The sequence below is a fragment of the Anabrus simplex genome, chromosome 13 (assembly GCF_040414725.1).
Source record: "Anabrus simplex isolate iqAnaSimp1 chromosome 13, ASM4041472v1, whole genome shotgun sequence".
Classification (NCBI taxonomy): domain Eukaryota; kingdom Metazoa; phylum Arthropoda; class Insecta; order Orthoptera; family Tettigoniidae; genus Anabrus; species Anabrus simplex.
The window spans coordinates 40,212,258-40,228,195 of record NC_090277.1 but is presented as its reverse complement, the minus strand read 5'-3'; the positions used below and the strand labels follow the sequence as shown (position 1 = coordinate 40,228,195).

At 38.9% G+C, this 15,938-nt stretch overlaps 1 protein-coding gene across 1 annotated transcript in view; it reads left to right on the top strand.

The window, feature by feature from the left end:
- LOC136884799 (E3 ubiquitin-protein ligase TRAIP) overlaps positions 1 to 15,938 on the top strand; it is a 164,142-nt gene that overhangs the window by 104,906 nt on the left and 43,298 nt on the right. The window contains exon 6 of the mRNA XM_068229982.1: positions 12,782 to 13,124. Coding sequence (XP_068086083.1) covers positions 12,782 to 13,124 — 343 coding nt within the window. The remainder of the gene's footprint in view (positions 1 to 12,781; positions 13,125 to 15,938) is intronic.

Genomic DNA, 15,938 nt, shown 5'->3' with positions numbered 1-15,938 from the left:
TTGCAATGTTCCCCCACAGAAATTTTCGTCAGCTGGGTGGCAGAATGAGTAACCGGGCAGAGAATACTTCGTAAAAAATGAAAATGTTAAAATTTTAATTTATTCCCCTCTGTTCATTAACAATAATATTAGAACGGCGAATATAAGGTGTATGCATAAGTTTTTGCCGATTTTATGGTAAGGAAAACAGGTCATTTTTAAGGGAAATTCATTTTTTGTTTTTTCAAAATGTTGGTCATTGGCTTCTACACACTTCGGCCATCTTTCAGGTAATTTATGAATGCTATGCCAAAACAATCTGCTTGCTTTTGCGGCAAACTATTCGTCAAGCCATTTTCCAACTTGCTCGAAATTGCTGTAGTGCTGTCCTGCGAGCGCGTGCTCCATTGATGTGAAGAGTTTATAGTTAGATGGCAACACATCGTGTGTATGTGTGTGCGCGTGCATGTGTATGTTCATTTTTTTTTTTTTTTTAAAGGCCGGTGCGGAAGAATTCCATCCAAGCATTTTCAAGGTGTCTTTCCCTGATTTTGCTGTGTAGTACTGTACCGTACCCAGGGGAAAATACCCTCTAGGACGATGCCTCCATTCCTGTATGAACATCCGACTAACTCAGGGTTGGGCAGAGTGTGGGTTGGTTGTCGATTGGGTCAGGATAAAAGTCGAAGTTCTACACTATAATAGCAATCAATGACAGGAAATGGAGGTATAACACGAATGAGAAACAATCATAGGGGGTAAGATGGATTTATTAACAAATATCCCCGATCAAATCACACAAAAATAAATTGAATCAAGAAAAATAAAAAAATTTGTAAAAGAAAAATAAACTCAAAGTGTAAAATAATTCGAAATAAGAAAAGTTAATTGAATAATTGTACCAATTTGACATTAAAAGAAAAACAAGTTCAACAAAGAACATTAATATAAATCAAGATTGAGTATCTTCTCATAGTCCAATGTTTATGTTGTATGGCAACAAGTGTATGCAAACACTGCCATGAGGTATTTCGGTATGGAGTTTCACACTATCGCATCCCAACGATACGGTTTCAAAATTAAGTTACTCCCGAGAGTCATCAAACTATTTCCTTAAAATCAAAGTTACATCATATGAAAATTTACGACGGAAAGAAAAATAATTAAGACGTACCGGACGCTATGTAAGTAATGCAAAATACTAGGGGCAAATCCTACACTATATTTACAATAATTCAAATAATCAAACTAAACATATATATACATCGGATATCGAGTAAAGTCTTAAATGCTACACTGCTTCTAATGTGAATCCCGGTTCACTACAAAAGATCTAGACAGAACTAGATGAACCAACAATACATCAGCACTCGGGCTGTTCCCTTTAAAAACAACGAGACAAGGTATACAATCACAAAAATAATAATGTAAAACCATCCTGTAAGAGAAAAACATATAAATAATCCTTGATGTCATGAAGAAAGCAATGGGCAACATTGCCTCCTTCTGCTGCGTTTGAGCGCTCAACAGCACGGTCATCCGTCATGTACTTCCGGGTAGATTACGAGCTGTAAAGAAATATAGAACTCCACTACGCTAAAGATTGGATTTTGTCTCCCGTGGCCGCCGCAAGGAAATACTGTCTCTTTCACACATGCCGATAACATAGGCCAGGACTCAACTTGCCATAAGATAACGCCCATCATCAACTACACGAAAATCCCGTATATTAATTGCTTCTTAGCATGCTTGGGCCATTTAACAACATCAGACTCAATAGTCTGGAATTAACACTGTCCATTCTGATCACAATATACTCAGAAGACGCTAGGCAGGCGCACACATCTGCACAATTTCTCTCTATCTTGTCAGGCATACAATCGGCCTGCACCAATACATTATAATTAAGCATGCAATTATTATCTCATCATTCCTCATGAATCCTACTGGCCTTTCCACATAACAAGACGCTGTTCGAGTCCTTGGCAGATCATCAGGCAAACAAAATCCAACTTAACTTCAAAGATCTTAATTTAACAACGACGTTCTGCAGCTCCTTCTGGCAGCTTCTGTAAAACCATGCATCATGCAAAATAGCTATCTGTCTCTCTGATTAACCGAAATAAAATGAAATGATACGTGTTTGACGTAATACAAAAATGAACCTGTCGATCTAGCCCTTCTAGCATATATTTAAGGAAAACTCGGAATATCCTACTCTAAGTACTATATTTACAACAATAACTGATCCTATCAATCCCTCATTTTCCCAAACATCTAATCATAAAGCAAAATGAAAATAAAATAAACATGCATTAATCTCATATCCGAATCTACCATATTAACAAAGTTAAACCAATACATGCCGTCAGGCTTACTTTAAATGAAAATAAAAATTCTATCTACACTGCCCTAGTACCTTAACATAACTTACATATCATGCCATATATAATACGTGCGTCTTACTTTAGATGACTGTCGGGGAACCAGGATAGCAGCTTACATCCCCACTAATTTTGGGATCTACACCATGTTGATCACAGCATTAACATGTGGGAATGCACTTCCTTCCTCTGCAGGCGTATCCATCATCTTGCTGGAAAACAATTCACTGGAACACAGAAGACTATAGTTGATAATCCCTTCGCTGCTTAATGCTGCGAGCCGAAATACCCTTACTTTTACCAGATCAGCTAACACACTGATTCACATATAGATAACACACTTCACTTAAAGGGTAAAATTACAGTTTTTAAAGCAGCCCACGGTTCGGTACGGAAGTTCCACGCGAATACGCGCCCGTCGCGAAATAGTGAAACACTAGCACGTTTCCACAACACTTGTTACTCAGCGGTCACTACACCGTCTTTATTGATTAAAAGTAAACTCTGTCAAAGCACAGTAAATATTACGACTGCACAATTTGAAGCATCAATGAGAACCAGTTACTATTTCTGGAATAACGCCACGTTAATTACAACCACCAGTCACAGAGTTGGTACATCCGCACTGTTCAAACTTTTCCTACAGAGTGCCGAGTTAGTACATCCGTACTGCTCAAATTTCAACTACAGAGTGACGCTCTCCAGAGCTTGGGTTACTGAGGAGGCTTCGGTGACGCTAATAGTGTTGGGGTTCCCGGGTATCTGAACCAACCACCAATCAGAGAGTTCGTCATGTATGATGATACAATACTTATTGTGATATATTTATAAAACACAGCTCAAACATTAGCAAATCTCTTCCACCAATTTCTATAATACATTTCCAAATATATCTAACTTCAGAAACTGTGGAAAACCGATTGTCTACAGAAACTGACTTTATCCACAGAGCATGTTGGTCATCCTGGAATTAATATATGACGTGGTGTAGCCTCCATGTTTGCCAAATCCTTAAGTTCCCATTGGCTGAAATATCTTGCTTGGTCAGCATGTAATACACGTGCCGATCCTTGCCCGCGCTTGGGTACGCTTACTTTCTCACGGTCATACGGAAATATGAAGCAACATCCAGCGACTTACAGTCTTGCTCAACATCCGGTATTAACTATCTTGGGATACAATACTTTAACATATTAGGCTGTAACTTTTTATGAATAAAATTCACATATTTGGTCAAATAATATTCCAGTTATTATTATGGGCCGGTAGGATACGGCTCAGTACGGCACATTGTCTTGTAACAAAGTCACTTTGCCGTGTCTCCTGGCCCATTCTGGTCGTCTTTTGATCAATGTATGATTTCAATTAATCGTTTGTTGGCGATAGCATTGTGCATTAATTGTTTTGCCGGGTTTCAAGAGTTCATAATACACAATACCGCTCTGGTCCCACCACACACAAAATATGGTCTATCACACTGAAATCACCACATTTAAATTGTCTAAACCACGTCTCACATGTACTGTACATGTCCTAATCGATGGCGTGCTCACCATATGTTTCTACTGTCAAACGTTGACTTTCTACAGTCTATTTCTTTTGATTAAATAAGATAAGCAATGCATGCCGCAAATGTTCTTTTTCAGACACAGGCGACAACATCATCACTGAATGATACAACACAGACACTAGTGTCTGGCGGACTCAACTTGTGTGTGTTGGTAGGGTAATGTCAGACGAACAAACTGACGTATGTGTCAAATTCATACGCTACGTACTGCTTGCTGGCACCATCTCTTAGTGAAACTGGAAATACTTATGCATACACCTGGTATTAACTGCAAAATTGAACTATTTTATTGTTATTATCACAAACAAGACATAACTTGTAGTATTATTACTGTTCGTTCATAATCATGTAACGCCGGAACTTAGCACTCGGTTGCTGTGGTGTGCCATACGGGTTTGTGACCAAATGTGGTATCAACTGCTAGCATGTGATTCCACACTAATCCTGACACCTTTTCAGATTTTCAGATATAAATAAGGACATAAATTAACATAGAGAGATTAATTTAATTAGATTTTATCATTTATGATTGGTAAAATTCTGGTAAAATATGCGACAAATGACAATGTAAATAGGCAAAAGAAAAACTTAGAGTAATATTGTAACTAATTTAAAATTCATATATTTTAATATGTAATTGAAATATGATACCAATGAACCATAGTCCTAAGATAATTAGTATTTGGCACCGCTGAGGAGGAGAGCGGAGGCTCTTGAAACATGTAAAAAAAAAAAAAAAGTATTGACAAGGCAGAAAATTATTTTATAGAAATTTGTATATAAGTCAATACGGACCAAAATGGTGAAAATAGTCAATCCTGACACCTCTCGCGCACAACATTATGTGATAGTCAGGCTAAACATTTAAACTCCGATGTAATCGGATGTAATTATGCTAACATTAATGGACATTTATAATTTAAATAAACAGTTTGCAGTATATACACTTTAATTTGGAGCACTCAGTGATTAAAATATGTATTAATATTATGTAAATAACACAAATCTAGGTTATGTTAGCCGGGCAGTCTAAAAACGGCAGAGCAGTGCGCCCAGTAAAAAGGTCCTAGGGAGAACACTGCTTTGACATGAATGCATGGTAATACAATTAAATAACTGAGACTTGTATTACAAAAATTATACATTTTTTGGCTTTTCATGAAAAATCTCATATTCACAGTGTTCTGTATTGATGATGTATAATACATCAAATTCCCTTGAAAAGTAGAAAATTTTTATCTTAAAATTGTATTAACTAAGGTGGATTTTTTTAAAATTCTCCTTTTTAAAAGGAATTTTATTTATTATGGCGGATAAGACTAGTTTTGGAACGGATTGCCTCATATGTTTTCTTCTCTTTTATCCATTCCAGATAATACTGGTTTTTTTTTACTACCTTCACTATCTTCTTTCATCATCATCTAGGTCCACTCTTCCATCCACTTTCTCTTATCTTCTGCTGCCACCACCCTTTTTGCTTCTTTCTTTTTTGACTGATACTCTTCTCTTGCTTTCATCATCTTAGTTTGGTACCATATTCTAAAGGCAGAATTCCTAATTTATTTATTTATTTATTTATTTATTTAGCGTATGGCTAAAACATCACATTACATATAAATACAGTAGTAATGACTAATATTTACAATTTGAAGTATTTACAGGTTCAAATTATTTACATAGTCAACACACAAGGGTGAGAGCAGAAAAAAGTCTCTTGGGTTTCCCTGGTAGGCAGTGGGAGGACACTGCTCCACAATGTGCCGAACTGTTTGCTTCACAACACCACAACTACACGCCGCCGAATTAAGTATTCCCCATTTATGGAGGGAGTCGGCACATCTGCCATGGCCAGTGCAAATCCTGTTGATGGGTGTCCAGGTCTTCCGTGGAAGATCAAAACCCTCTGGTTTGTTTTTCAGCCATGGTAGATTGTGATATTCTGGTGGAGCACTGGATATCCATATTTGCTTCCAGGCCTGAAGCAGATCAAAGTTAGCGTCTGATAGGTTTCTCGCTGTTCTAACAGGTGGGTGTCTAGATTTTAGCCTGTTAATAAGAGCATCATTCATGTCACCATTGATTGGCAACTGACTGTTGTTAGTTATTTTCTTATAATCTCGTAGGAGAGCATTTTCTCGACGGAGGTGAGGTGGTGGAATATGGAATAGAACAAGTAGCCAGAAAGTGGGAGTAGATCTAATTGTCCTGATATATGCATAGTGTGATTCAGCTGAGTGTCAATTAATTTGGTGTGACTGCTGTTCAGCCATATCGATGAGCCGTATTCTGCAGCAGAGTACACAAGACCAAGAGCTGAAGACCGTAGGGTAGATGCTAATGATCCCTTTATCGTAATATATTTAGCAGCCGTATTCTGAACATGTTTCTTGAAGGACAGAGTTCTGTCAAGAGTAATCGCTAGATGTTGTGGATATCTGTTGTGGGCAAGACAAGTGTTCTCAAACTGAACCTTCAGTTCATGATTGGCCATTTTGTTTCTAAGGTGAAAACATGTAACTTCACTTTTATTTGGATTTGGTTGTAATTTCTATTTGCAAAAGTACTGTCCCAGGGTGGTAAGATCAGCTGTCAGTGTTTCTTCAGTGTTTTCCATGAATTTATCATGTACTGCCAGAGCCCAATCATCAGCATATCTGAATTTCCTAGAGCTAGTTTCAGGCATATCAGCTATGTACAGATTGAAAAGCAGAGGAGCTAATACAGAACCTTGGGAAAGACCATTGTTTAGAGTTTTCTCAGTGCTAGTGCCATTTCCCAGTATTACACGAGACTTCCTCTTGGTGAGCATGCTAGCAATGAGTCGTGCAATCTTCTTACATGGCAAAACGCATAGTAGTTTGCAGATAAGTCCTTGTTTCCACACAGTATCACAAGCTGCAGTCAAATCAATAAATGTCACAGAGGTTTTCAGTTGTTTTTGAAAGCCAGCCTCAATAAATGTTGTTAGTGACAAAACCTGATCTGTACAGCTACGGTTTGGTTGGAACCCTGCTTGTTCAACAGGCAAATTCTGAAAAATGATGGAACTAATTCTGTTATAGATTAGCCTTTCCAGGAGTTTGTATACTGTGCTCAGAAGAGCAATTGGACGGTAAGTTTTGGGTTGATCGTTAGATTTTCCTGGTTGTAGGATAGCAAGGATCTTTGTCCGTTTCATAAGCCGAGGGATAGACCCTCTCTGCAGGATGTCAGAGCAGAATTTAGCAAGCCATATTCTAGCATATTTTCCACAGTGTATCAAAAATTCAGGGTAAATGCCATCAAACCCAGGGGCTTTGCCTGACTTCATACCTTGTAAGGCATTTTATATATATATCTTCTGGAGTGAATGGCTTGGAAGTACTCTCTTCTGGATTGGTTGCCCTCAATGTTTTCAGTTCACGTTTTATCCATATAGTATGATCCCAATCTTCTGGCGCTTGTGAATTATTCACAATCTGTGCTGCAACCACATCAGGAGTTACTGGAGAACTAATTTGATATACCCGACAGCCCCCACCTAGCTTTCTTAGAATGGACCATGCTTTTCGACTTGAGCATTTGAAGTCAAGGCTTTCAACTGTTTCTGTCCATTTCTGCCTGCGAGCAGCATCCAGACTGTGGAGTAATTCATCTGCTATGCACGGGTCACCAGTTGTAAGGAACTCTTGGTAGAGAACATCACTGTTTTCATTACAACCAGGGATATATTCCTTTCGGTAGCCTCTTGGTATAAACTTCTTTGCTGTGCTTTTTATAGCACCAATACATCTCTCGTAGTTGTCTTTTACAGGTGGTATCCAAATTAGGTACTTATCAAGGTGTTCAGCATAGCCAATCCAATTTGCTCTCTGAAAGTTCCAGCGTGGATGAGGAGTTGAGAATACTATTGGAACTTTAATTCCAATTTCCACTACAACTGGTCGATTTTGGCTATGGGGAAAATCAGGGGGAACTCTTCGCATGGTTGGTAGAGGTATAGTGTTGTAGTCGGTAGACACATAGCATAAATCAGGATTATACTCTCTCCTCCAAGCAGCTGATCTGAAAGTACGCCAATCTTTAGAGTCATAAAGAAGATGGAAATTGTGCTCTTCAGCTCACGAAGTCAAAGCGTCCCCGTTGAAATCAGTCACAGAATATCCTCATTGCTCATGGTGACTGTTAAAATCACCTAGATAGACAGTTGGGTGAGGGTAGGGTTGAATGACATGTGCTGGCCATGTGGTAGCAAGAGGTTTGTACATATTGATGACTGTAACATCTCCTATCATGATTACAATGGAATGGACATCATCTCTTGTGCTTGTGGAGATCAGGGAAGCATTCTCTACTGTATTTCGTACATATGTTGCACTTCCATATGCATGATGGAATGTTGCACCTAGAAATAACTTGGTATTTTACCTCTGGTACGCAATTGGTCTTCATTCCGGTCAGTGGAGGATTTCGGACTTTTAATTTGTCATTACATTTCATCTCATTTTGTGCCATTAGGGTCCGATGACCTAGATCTTAGGCCCCATTAAACAACAAGCATCATCATCATCATCATCATCATCATCATCATCATCATCATCATCATCATCATCATCATCATCATGTTATAAATCTGATACTGTTAACTTGAAAATTTGCATACCATGCTTGGAAATGCACATATTCATTCATTTATACATGGAAGATTGTGATTATAAAATGTATACCACCTCCCCTCCTACCTTGCTGGCCAACATTCTGGTTTAGAAAATTTTTCCCACCTGCAGACTTGAACCGGCTAACCACATTGTCAGACCCTACAACCTAGACATCTTAACGAGGTAGGCATGAAGAATGAGGTAAAACATATGTATTAAAAATTGATCGACCTGTGTGGTTTGACGCTAATGACTTTTGCAGTATTTGAATACTGTAATTTTCATATACATATTGGACAATAATGGCTAATATTTAAGAAACCAGTAGATCTATATTGGTGAAATTTGGTACAGTTCTTTATACATCCATTCAGCATACAAAATCTTATATCATTACCTACCCTAATTTTTCGAGGAATTAAAAAACTTAGATGGTTCATGTTTGTGGTTACTGTACTCACATCCTAGTTCGTAATCCATGGACAACGGCTGAGTGGCCTAGTAAGTGGTCCTGGGAGTCGGGATACCAGTTGCTATGGAATGGGAGTGAGCATCTCGGACATATTCTGAGTCATGGCCCTCCTTGTGCTCAGGCGACTAGGACTATACAATTCACCGGTGGTCCATAACCCGTTAGAGGAGAGATCCTCACTTGGACTATGTGCAAGTAGGGTAGCATCCTACTTCGTGAATTTACCGAGCTCAGAACATTTTAAGCAAGCCTCGGACCTATGGGAGTAACGGAGTCCCACTCCCATTTGACAGGCGAGGGACTCCTTGGAAACAACTTGGCGAACGAAATGGAATTCGATGGGGAGCTATCAATATTAATGGGGCTTATGGAAGAAAGGAAGTAGAACTGGCTGAGTCAGCAAAGAGGATGCATCTGGATGTGCTAGGAGTAAGTGATATTCGGGTAAGGGGAGATAACGAGGAAGAGATAGGAGATTATAAAGTGTACTTGACGGGTGTTAGGAACGGAAGGGCAGAGTATGGGGTAGGCTTGTTTATCAGGAATACCATTGCACGCAACATAGTTTCTGTTAGGCACGTAAATGAGTGAATGATGTGGGTAGATTTGTCAGTTGGAGGAATTAGGACTAGAATTGTGTCTGTGTATTCACCATGTGAGGGTGCAGATGAGGATGAAGTTGACAAGTTTTATGAAGCATTGAGTGACATCGTCGTCAGTGTCAACAGCAAGGATACAATAGTGCTAATGGGCGATTTCAATGCGAGAGTTGGGAATAGAACTGAAGGATACGAAAGGGTGATTGGTAAATGTGGGGAAGATATGGAAGCTAATGGGAATGGGAAGCGTTTGCTGGACTTCTGTGCTAGTATGGGTTTAGCTGTTACGAATACATTCTTCAAGCATAAGGCTATTCACCGCTACACATGGGAGGCTAGGGGTACCAGATCCATCATAGACTATATCTTAACAGACTTCGAATTCAGGAAATTTGTTAGGAATGTGCGAGTTTTCCGCGGATTTTTTGATGATACAGACCACTATCTGATCTGTAGTGAACTAAGTATCTCTAGGCCTAGGGTAGAGAAAGTGAAGTCTGTCTGCAAACGAATAAGGGTAGAAAATCTCCAGGATGAGGAAATTAGACAGAAGTACATGGATGTGATTAGTGAGAAGTTTCAAACAGTAGACAGTAAGCAGGTTCAGGATATAGAAAGTGAATGGGTGGCATACAGGGATGCTTTAGTAGGAACAGCAAGGGAATGCCTAGGAACAACTGTGTGTAAAGATGGGAAAAGGCGAACATCATGGTGGAATGATGAAGTGAGAGCAGCTTGAAAATGTAAAAAGAAGGCTTATCAGAAATGGATCCAAACAAGGGCAGAGGCAGACAGGGATTTGTACGTAGATGAAAGAAACAGAGCGAAACAAATAGTTGTTGAATCCAAAAAGAAGTCATGGGAAGATTTTGGTAACAACCTGGAAAGGCTAGGTCAAGCAGTAGGGAAACCTTTCTCGACAGTAATAAAGAATCTTAGGAAGGGAGGGAAAAAGGAAATGAGCAGTGTTTTGAGTAATTCAGGTGAACTCATAATAGTTCCCAGGGAATCACTGGAGAGGTGGAGGGAATATTTTGAACATCTTCTCAGTGTAAAAGGAAATCATCCTGGTGGTGTTGCGAACAGCCCAGCTCATGGGGAGGATGAAGATGATGTTGGTGAAATTATGCTTGAGGAAGTGGCAAGGATGGTAAATAAACTCCATTGTCATAAGGCAGCAGGAATAGATGAAATTAGACCTGAAATGGTGAAGTATAGTGGGAAGGCAGGGATAAAATGGCTTCATAGAGTAGTAAAATTAGCATGGAGTGTTGGTAAGTTACCTTCAGATTGGACAAAAGCAGTGATTGCACCTATCTATAAGCTAGGGAACAGGAAGGATTGCAACAACTATCAAGGTATCTCATTGATTAGTATACCAGGCAAAGTATTCACTGGCATCTTGGAAGGGAGGGTGCGATCAGTCGTTGAGAGTAAGTTGGATGAAAACCAGTGTGGTTTCAGACCACAGAGAGGCTGTCAGGATCAGATTTCAAGTATGCACCAGGTAATTGAAAAATGCTACGAGAGGAATAGGCAGTTTTGTTTATGTTTCGTAGATCTAGAAAACGCATATGGCAGGCTACCGAGGGAAAAGATGTTCGCCATACTGGGGGACTATGGAATTAAAGGTAGATTATTAAAATCAATCAAAGGCATTTATGTTGACAATTGGGCTACAGTGAGAATTGATGGTAGAATGAGTTCTTGGTTCAGGTTACTTACAGGGGTTAGACAAGGCTGTAACTTTCACCTTTGCTGTTCGTAGTTTACATGGATCATCTGCTGAAAGGTATAAAATGGCAGGGACGGATTCAGTTAGGTGGAAATGTAGTAAGCAGTCTGGCCTATGCTGACAACTTGGTCTTAATGGCAGATTGTGCCGAAAGCCTGCAGTGTAATATCTTGGAACTTGAAAATAGGTGCAATGAGTATGATATGAAAATTAGCCTCTCGAAGACTAAATTGATGTCAGTAGGTAAGAAATTCAACAGAATTGAATGTCATATTGGTGATACAAAGCTAGAACAGGTCGATAATTTCAAGTATTTAGATTGTGTGTTCTCCCAGGATGGTAATATGGTTAGTGAGATTGAATCAAGGTGTCGTAAAGCTAATGCAGTGAGCTCGCAGTTGCGATCAACAGTATTCTGTAAGAAGGAAGTCAGCCCTCAGACGAAACTATCTTTATATCGGTCTGTTTTCAGACCAACTTTTCTTTACGTGAGTGAAAGCTGGGTGGACTCAGGATATCTTATTCATAAGTTAGAAGTAACAGACATGGAAGTAGCAAGAATGATTGCTGGTACAAACAGGTGGGAACAATGACAGGTGGGTACTCGGAATGAGGAGATAAAGGCTAATTTAGGAATGAACTCGATGGATAAAGCTGTACGCATAAACTGGCTTCAGTGGTGGGGTCATGTGAGGCGAATGGAGGAGGATAGGTTACCTAGGAGAATAATGGACTCTGCTATGGAGGGTGAGAGAAGTAGAGGTAGACCAAGACGACAATGGTTAGACTTGGTTTCTAATGATTTAAAGATAAGAGGTATAGAACTAAATGAGGCCACAACACTATTTGCAAATCGAGGATTGTGGCGACGTTTAGTAAATTCACAGAGGCTTGCAGACTGAACGCTGAAAGGCATAACAGTTTATAATGATTATGTATGTATGTATGTATGTATGTATGTATGTATGTATGTATGTATGTATGTATGTATGTATGTATGTATGTAAAAACCTCAGTCTTAATGTACCTCCTCTGTGTGATAATACAGTTTCCATTGAGTATCGTGTTATATTCAGAAAAAACTTACTTTTCTTTTTCTAACTTCCACTTGTTCCTGAAAAGATTTTCCATTCATACCTGTCTTTATAAATATGATAAATTGAACTGTGCCTTTCATAATGATAGATCTCCTGGGAAGCATTTTTGCATTCGTATTTTATAATTTCTTCAGAAGATAGCAGTACTTTTAACTTCCTAGTATTGTCAGTATTTTTTTTTTTTAATTGGCAACACTAAGGGTATAGTGAATGTCAGTTTTAAGTCATAAAATAATTGTTGAAATTGTACAGATATTATTTTCTTTCATCGATTGTGCATTTACTTGTGTTTTAATTTTTATGCAAAGGGAGATGAAGTCTATGACTGAAGAGAAAGGAAATATTCTTAATGGAGTGATAGAATTGGGAATGTTAGCTATGTTTTTCCTGGAATACCAAACTTCACAAAGTAAACTGGATTTCCAAATTAATGCTAAACGGCAGTTAGAAAAGGACTTGGAGCATTTGGAACATGAAAGAAAACGTCCCTTAAAGAAAATAAAGCTGTTAGAGGAAGCCATGATATCGCCATCAACTTCTCACCCAGCTGAAAGTGCGCCTCGGAGACTGATAGCTGAGAGTCCTGCTCCTGTCGATATTCAGAGACCAAAACTTTCTGATCCAGAGGATGATATGTTGACACACTCTTTGGTATGTATAAATTTCTTTGAACAGTCTCTTAAAGATTTATTTCTGGCTAGCCTTTACCCGCCTGGCTTTGTGTACATGGAAAGATTTTTGTAATTGATTTCAAAGATTTCAGTGAAGCAACAATATTATATAAAATAAGAGTTGTCTGTACATTGTTCAGAATTTTAAAAGTATGGTATTTCTGCATCAGTCGTGTACACAGTAGGAAGGAAATGCACTTTTTAATTTTCCATTATGTATGTATGTACGGGCATCATGAGACAATGGCTGAAGAGAATTGAATGAAAAGCGGTGTGTAACATTGGGGAATGAGGCACTACCATCTAGGCTATAAATCATTGTATTCACGGCAGGGTAGGGGAGGTGGTGGTATGCAATTTTTAATCACTAGATTGCGTGCCAAAAGCCTACATTAAATTCCATATCTCTCCTTAGTGCTCATATGGAGTGAGGGCATATGCTGCTGTTCATGGTGATTCATCTGTCCGATATCGACGTTAAGCTTTGAGCAGACCCCTTGGTGCTATTCGACAGAAGTAGGTTGTGTGCTGGTACCGGGTTTCCCCCCTCTCCCTTTCTACTATCATATGCCACATTATTCATTTCATCTCATTATCTTCTCTGATCAGGTTGACGGGAGGAAGGGCATCCGGTCACAGAAACCTGCCACGACAAGTTCATCTCACCTCATACTCGACCCCGCAGAGAAACGGGGTAAGGGTTGTACTGTTGCTTATGCTATTATACAAGGCTGGGAAAAGAGCGATGAAAAGTGGGGTCACCGAATTTAGTTTTCAGTCCTCCCGCTGGGATCGCCTTTCTGAGACGCAAGTTTTGAATGTCTTCCTATGTTCAGCATGGATCTTGTGACAAGTGCTTGTGGAAATTCACTAATATATAGCTAATTATGATACTTATGGAGAAACCACGTGTTCTGAATGTTGCTTGTGATCCATGTTTGTTGTTCAAATCCAAAGTGATGATTAATTGTGAAATGACATATTAAATGTTGTAATAAACAAATGCTATTTGCTTTACGTCGCACCGACACAGATAGGTCTTATGGCGACGATGGGATAGGAAAGACCTAGGAAGTGGAAGGGAGCGGCCGTGGCCTTAATTAAGGTACAGCCCCAGCATTTGCCTGGTGTGAAAATGGGAAACCACGGAAAACCATCTTCAGGGCTGCCGACAGTGGGGCTCGAACCCACTATCTTCCGATTACTGGATACTGGCCGCACTTAAGCGACTGCAGCTATCGAGCTCGGTAATAAACAAATGAGGAGGAATGTTGTTCCAATGATTACATGTAGTCCGTGGAACCCTGTTGCTATAAAAAATGTTGACCCATATAACAGCATCACTAATGGTAAAAGGGGCTTCAATATATTCATAGGCTTGCAAATGCAAATGCAAATAATCCATCAATATGATGTTAACATATCTTATTGGAAACTTGTGTTAACATCATTATCTTGAGGTTATGAGTCGTTGTCGTATGGACTCACAGTCAGCACAAATTTATACATATGTACAAAGGTGTTTTACATTGTTTGGGAAATATGTAGTCAGTTTGTACATAAGTAAAAGCTACTACTTAAATGTAGTCTTTGTAATTGGCCTCCAGTTCAGAGTCACCGTTTGAATCTTACATCACTGCCTAGCCTAACTTAGCTTTAATGCTTTTCTGTTCAAAGGTTTTTGGTTCAGATTCAGAATATTTGGCACTTTGATGAAATATTCCTTGCAGTATTGTCCAACACAGATTGAATAATTTCTGCAGCAACAATAGTGGCAATGTTTCATTACTGCAGGTCTTGCACATGAGTTCCCTTAAAAACCTGTCTTACAAGTAGTGGGTACAGATCAGTAGATAGTGTACTGCTTCAATAACAAAATTGTAACTCATTTGTATCAAAGCCCTGAAGAAAGTGTTAGGGTACCTTAACCCTCCCCTGTCTTGAAAACGGATTAAGCATACTGCAGGACTATGAGTTGCAGGTATACAACTGTCACAGCTAGTTTCTTCTTCTGCTACATGTATCAAATATCCAGCTATCATTACCATTGAAATTGATAACAGAGTAACTACAGATTCTGAAAAACAGAAAAAAGTAATTATCACTGCTGAGGATCAAATAATTTGTAAGCACTTTTAAAAATGTTTTGTTAAATTAATGACATGAAATTTTATGACCCTGTATTTCCATACTCCTCTGGCTTATGTAAACAGAAGTTCAGTAGGCCTACCTTGAACTGGATTTTCCAGAATTTGTAGAACATGAGGGGGAATGTTTGGAATTTTAATGCCTCCGTTCACTTGCACTCCTGACACTTTTTTCTTGTTTATTAATGGAGGCAAATCAGATTTTCTACCATTCCTAAGTTCCATACTGCCATGATTAGAAGCTGTACTGATGCCAGTCTATTGCTTCCATAACGTAAAGACATGATCTTACTTCCAACATTTCACTGAATCCTCCCTTTTGCCTTAAATGACTAAAAATGAGTTCAGTGTCATCACTTGTGAAGTTTCTGGTTAAGACGTAATGAAAGTTTATGGATAACAAATACTTGATGCATGCAGCTCTTGACAGAGTTGTGAGCACTAAAGCTTGAAATGTTTCTCTTGTGAATGTGTTGGATTTGTATGAAGTTTTTTGAATTGCTTCAACGTATGAAATAAAGTCATTGGTCAACCAGGAGAGTCTGTCATCAAGACTGCTGAAAATAAATTTATTTATTTTTTATTTAGTAATGGCATGTGTAGTGTTGCAAATATCATGAATATCATGCCATGTTTGAAACATTTCA